The following is a 6,000-nucleotide window of genomic DNA, read 5'->3' on the forward strand; positions in this document are numbered from 1 at the left end:
GGCTGAGAGCCACTGATGAAAATGTCTGAATGGCCTACATGGGGTGAAGGGAACAATAACAATCAGTGTGGTTCTCTAACATACATAGTCTCCGAAGATGCTGATAATTAGCCTACGAGTTCAGTAGGATATGATCACGCCCATGTGACAGAAGTGGAAAATGAGACTCAGGTAAGAGGACCTGCCCAAGTTACCCACTTCTAGGTAGCAGAGCCCAGATCTGAATCCATGTCTTTTTTTTTTTTTTTTTTTTAAGATTTTACGTATTCATTCATGAGAGACACACAGAGAGGCAGAGGCAAAGGCAGAGGGAGAAGCAGGCTCCGTGCAGGGAGTCTGACCTGGGACTGGATACTGGGTCTCCAGTATCAGGCCCTGGGCCGAAAGCGGTGCTAAACCACTGAGCCACCCGGGCTGCCCTGAGTCCATGTCTTCTATATCCAAGTCCCCAGGCTCTGCCTACTCCCAAGGTCCCCATTCACCTCACAGTCTAAATGAGTTAACTAATCAAGTTCCCATTGCAAAAAGGCGTATTTTTCAGATACAGTAAGCTCCTCATCCCAAGAGAGGAACCGTTGTTACTGTCTGTAATGTAACGGGTACACCTGCACTGAATACACATGAATTCAGCAAAATTGAGCATAAAAGTTAAAATATTTAAAGAAATGACACCAAAGAAACCAACCTATGAGGGAAAATTAAAAATCTAGTTTCAACACAGTTTTATTAATCTTAATAAAACCTCTACAACAATTCAGTGAGATGAAACACTGACATCAGGAATATGCTTTGTCCAAACTAAGGAATGAGAAGAACTAGAATCGAATTAGGTAATGTGTGTCCTAGAAATGACAGAGCCTCAGGGAATACATCCAAGCAAAGGCCTATAACCTGCTACATTTCCTTAGGTCTAATGACCAGAACTAACCCCGAACCAGACCCTGTGCTCCTAGTACTGGCCAGACTTTTATGAAAAGAAATCCAGGCCAATAACAGATTCAGCCAGCATTCTGACACATGTGATCATGGCAAGAGTACAGGCCACCCCTCCCCAGCTCTATACTAAATTTTCGGGGGAGAGGGGTATGTGGAGAGAATGGTTGCAAGAACAGGAAGTAATACACAAAGTAATTACAACATTAAATCAAAATTTCTCAAAAGAAGGCATGTTTTCCCTATGTCAGGAGGGGCAGTGGTCCTAAACAACGCAGCCTATGTCCCTACTCAACAGACTCTCCAAGCCTTAGCATGTACCCACATCATCAAATATCAGAATTGGAATATTCAATGGCCTGCCATCTAACCCTCTGGCTAAAGCGCAAAGTTCTCAAACATCTCTGCCAAGCAGTCATCCCTGTTTAATTACCTCCAATGATAGGAAATTCAGCACCCCAAGGTCCAGTTAGTGCCCCTGAGGCTCACTGATTCAAAAGCCTAAAGCACATTCTTAACACTCAGGGAAAAGCCTAAGGCTTAAACTTCCACACAGCTTGCCATCCCAGTTCCGCTTCTTGTCTCTACTACTTGCATATCCCCCACTCCAGAACAGGACCCAAAATGAGCACAGTGCTAATAATCAGCGATTTCAGAGTTAGAAAGGGACCTCCCAAAACCAAAACTGTAACCTTCACACCCCACAATTCCACAGGAGGAACCTCATGAAAAGCCTGGGCCAAACTAGGGGCAGGTGGAGGGGGAATGTCCTAGTTTCCTTTCCTCTCATTTCATCCTAAGAAGCTCCTCCTTTGATCTGCTATAAATAGGGTCTCAATGCAGTTTAAAAGTCTTCTGCTGTTTGAAGGGGGAAAAAAGAGAACACTTAAATAAAGTAAGGCCATAAAACTTGCCTAATAACATCATACAGCTAATAAGTGCAGGATGAAGACAACAACCTGGTCTCTTGACCACATAACATTCATCTGCTTGCAGACAGCAAAGCTCTCCCACATTCCAGCCACACTCCCATGCTTATGGAAACATTTCAGTAACATTGCAAAGTGGCATATTTATCATTACTTGAAATGGTTCAGAAAACATAAGTTCCTCCAAAAAAAATCTTAAACACCATTACTAATTTGTTTGCAATTTAATGGGCAGACATGCACGGAGTATACATAAATTGAGCATAAAAGTGATCCATTTCATGCACACCCTTCTCTAAGGCCAAGATGCCTTGCTCCACCCTCTCTGCACTGGAATCAACTACTCCTCTTTTTTTTTTTTTTAAGATTTTATTTATTTATTCATGAGAGACACACACAGAGAGAGAGAGAGAGAGAGAGAGAGAGAGGCAGAGACACAGGCAGAGACACAGGCAGAGGCAGGAGCAGGCTCCATGCAGGGAGCCTGATGTGGGACTTGATCCTGGGACTGCAGGATCATGCCCTGGGCCAAAGGCACTAAACCACTGAGCCACCCAGGCATCTCTCAACTACTCCTCTTTTAAGATTTGTCTCAGGCATCATTGCCTCTGAAAGGCCTTTCTTGGCCCTCAGAACTGACCACATTCACCTGTGTACCCGAAACGCTGTATAGGAGACTGTATGATAACTTTTGATAGTAACTTTTGTTACTATCTCTCTCACCATTCCTTTTCTTTTTTTTTTTTTTCTTAAGATGTTATTTATTTATTTATTTATGAGAGACTCAGAAAGAGGCAGAGACACAGGCAGAGGGAGAAGACCGCTCCCTGCAGGACCCTCGGGAGGGCTCACTTCCGCAGTGCATATACTAAAACCAGGACCCCAGGGATCACCACCTGAGCCAAAGGCAGATGTTCAACCACTGAGCCACCCAGGCGCCCCTCCACCAATCCTTTTAAATCCTGTGTTATTCTGGGCAGCCCGGGGAAGGTCCAGGCCTAGCGCTGCCTTTGGCCCAGGGTGTGATCCTGGAGACCCGGGATCGAGTCCCACGTCCGGCTCCCTGCAAGGAGCCTGCTTCTCCCTCTGCCTGTGTCTCTGCCTCTGTGTGTGTGTGTCTATCATGAATAAATAAAATATTTTTTAAAAAAAGTTCAAAACATCCTGTGTTATTCTAACAAGGTGCTAGACAATATTCATTGATGGACTGAATGTCTTCAGCTGGCCCAATCCCGAGGATAGAGGGTATCATCGCACACCCTCCTCTGCAAACTGCCACACCTTAATTCACGCATACAAAGAGTCATTTTAAAGCTACCTGAATGCCTACAAAGTACCAGGCACTGGCCTGCATGCCAAAGAGAAGTGGATCTGCCACAAAATTAACAAGAGTTTAAGTTTCGGGGCCCCTCACTTGTCCCTTCCAAAGCTCTGAACCTCTTCTTGTGATTCTATGTTTCCTCTTCTTAAAAAGGACAGAGAGAACCGGATAAAGCTTCGAGCTCTTCAAATACTAGATCCACCCTGGGGGCGGAGAGGGCGGCAAGGATACAAAGGTGAACAAGACAAACATTCTCTCCCTTCAGTGGGGACGAGGCCAGCCGACCTGCGCGTTCACTCATTCATTCAAAACACACCCCGTGGCAGCGCTAGGAGTCGGGCACCAGCGCCGCTCCCTGCTCTCCTGAACCAAAGCCTCCTGCGTTCAGGGAAGGGAAAAGCAGGTTAGGCGGCTGTATGTAACACGCGGCGGCCGAGAAAGACGGTGCGAAACGGCCTCGGGACCTGCTGATCCCAGCAGGAGCCCCGAAACCGCGGCAGGAGGCGGGCGAGCGGAAGGGAGGGGTCAGTGAACGTCACCTTTGCTCCCGTGGAGCCAGGACCGGGGAAGGGGGAGGGAGGCAAGCCCAGGGGCCCCGCGGGCTCTGCCGAGACAGAGAAAGCAAAGGCCTGCGGGGGGGGGGGGGGGGGCAGGGAGTTTCAAGTCTGCGGTGACGGCGACCTCACTACCTCGCCAAGCAGCCCAAGAACGTGGCGGACGAGTTCCCGTTCCCCGAAACAAGGCTGTTCCTTTCCCAAGTCAGCTGGCGACTCCCCGGGACCACCCCGGGCCACTGCGCCCTCCGAGCTCTGCCTCCCCGCGCCGGTTACGGGGTCCGCCGTTTCCATAGCAACCAGCTCCGCTCACCACTTCCCGCGCCCGGCTGGAGAAGTCGCCCTTGGGCCGGGGGCTCCGGCGGAACAGCTCGTCGCGGCTGCCATCGACCCCGCCGCCGCCCACCGCCACTCCCAGCGCTTTGTTGCGCGTCTTCACGGTCTTGACGCTGGCCCGGAACAGCAGCGTGATATCCACCGCCATGGCGACCCACACCCCCCTCCCGGCCCCCTTCCCGGCCGGCCCACGTCAGCAGCTTGCGACCGCCGCGGCGTGCGTCCGACCGCGGGAGGACCGTTCCGGCTTCCGCACGCCCCCCCCCCCCCCACGCCAACGCGACGCGAGAAGAAAGGTTCCGGCCTCCGCGGGGCGACCGGGCGACAGGAGAAAGGTTCCGGCCTCAGCCTCTTTCTCCTTCCGGCAAGCCTCGGAGGGCCCGGCCTCGGGGAGGGGTCGCCCTTGCGGGGGGGTAGGAGGGGAGGGGGGGCGTGCGGACCCGGGCAGCGGGAGGATCCGGAAGCCAGCGGGCGGCCTCCCCCCCCCCCCCGCGGGGCTCACCCCGTGACCCGGCGCCGGGAGCGGCAGTGCGGGGCGCTGGAGGTGACCCCTGACCTCAGGGACTCCCGCCGGGCTGGACGGAGGCACGTGGGCGGCGACCACCTGGCTGCACCAGGCGCTGGGGCGCACAGGTGTGCAAGGTCGGCCTGCAGCCGCCTGGTCTGCACCACCGAGGCAGCACCTTCCGCGGTGGTGTTGTGACAGCTGGAGGTAACACGTACAGGCTTGGCGTTGCTTGGCTCCCAGTGGCCAGCAACAGTTGCTGCCGTTAATGAGAACACTCGTTCTGGAGGTTATTTATGGTGGGGACGAGCGCTATCGCGGAGGTATCTCCCAGACACGGCGGATCTGAAAGGTGAGGAGGCACACAAGCGCAGAAGAGCGTCTGTCCCCAGGCTCATCCTGGATGTTGCGTTCTCCTTTTTTTTTTTTTTTTAAGATTTTATTTATTTATTCATAAGAGAGACAGAAGCAGGCTCCCTGCTAGTTGCCCAATGGGGGACTCGATCCCAGGACCCCGGGATCACAACCTGAGCCAAAGGCAGCCCCGCAACCACCGGGGCACCCAGGTGCTCCTGATGTTGGGTTCTTAGAGACACCCCCCACCCCTCAAATTGTAGTAATTTAACTGCAGGTCAGCCAATGAATTCTTTTTACATTTCAACCCAAGGCTCCAATTTATAATCCACCTACTCCTTGCTTTGTTTTTCTTTTCAAAGAGGATGCGCAACGAGAATGCATTAAAACAGTGCTGGTGGAAGCCGGGTAAGCAAGACAGAAATTAACTTCCAGACACCAAGATGCTCTCTGCCTTCCACTATCCTTTTCCCACAAGTTGTACACGGTCGAGTTTTCTGGGAGCCTGAGTTTTCCGGGAGCCGAGCGACTTGTGACATTGCAAATACGCCGAATGCAGAACAGCTGTCTTCCATTAAGCCAGACTTTAAAGAGGTTTGCAAAAAATGTAAAACCGTGCCATTCGCACTAGGTTTGTTTCTGAGATATTTTTTTTTTCCCCACCACAAAAGGATCTAATTTATGTTAATAAGTAATGGAATTATTTTTGTTTTTTAAATGAATATTTTAGGTTGGGTTTTAATTTCTGATATGGCGAATATCAGTAGAGGAAACCCATATATACAAAGTTTGTTTAGGGTTCTCAACTATTTTTAAGAGTGTAAAGGAGTTCTGAGACCAGTAGTATGATAAATAGATGTCATATGTACCTGAAAGGAGGAGGGAAAATGTTATTTAAAACCCAAACCGTAGTCACTTCAGCCTTCCTGTACAAGGAAAATAAATGTCCATACAGCTTTCTTACACCCACGTAGTAAGAGAAAATGAGAAAGAAATTACTACTCTCTGCCAGTGATTCTGTATTGCATAAATGGCCCTTTGTTTTATGGAGACATTAATGAATCTTTG

At 50.3% G+C, this 6,000-nt stretch overlaps 1 protein-coding gene and 1 long non-coding RNA gene across 4 annotated transcripts in view; one reads left to right on the top strand and one right to left on the bottom strand.

Moving 5' to 3' along the window:
- The window catches only part of STX18 (syntaxin 18), a 125,809-nt gene extending 121,496 nt beyond the window's left edge, over window positions 1-4,313 (bottom strand). The window contains exon 1 of one of the 3 annotated variants that reach the window (XM_041753171.1): window positions 4,051-4,313. In XM_041753171.1, the coding sequence (XP_041609105.1) occupies window positions 4,051-4,221 (171 nt within the window). In that variant the 5' untranslated portion in view covers window positions 4,222-4,313. The other 2 variants (XM_041753174.1, XM_041753172.1) reach the window with 2 other exon arrangements.
- A 100-nt stretch (window positions 4,314-4,413) lies between these two features.
- LOC121489817 lies at window positions 4,414-5,559 on the top strand. Its single transcript, XR_005987431.1, has 2 exons — window positions 4,414-4,930; window positions 5,295-5,559. It is a non-coding gene; the product is annotated as an uncharacterized LOC121489817 (long non-coding RNA).
- Window positions 5,560-6,000: the final 441 nt, after the last annotated feature.

Source organism: Vulpes lagopus, chromosome 4 (genome assembly GCF_018345385.1).
Source record: "Vulpes lagopus strain Blue_001 chromosome 4, ASM1834538v1, whole genome shotgun sequence".
Taxonomy (NCBI): domain Eukaryota; kingdom Metazoa; phylum Chordata; class Mammalia; order Carnivora; family Canidae; genus Vulpes; species Vulpes lagopus.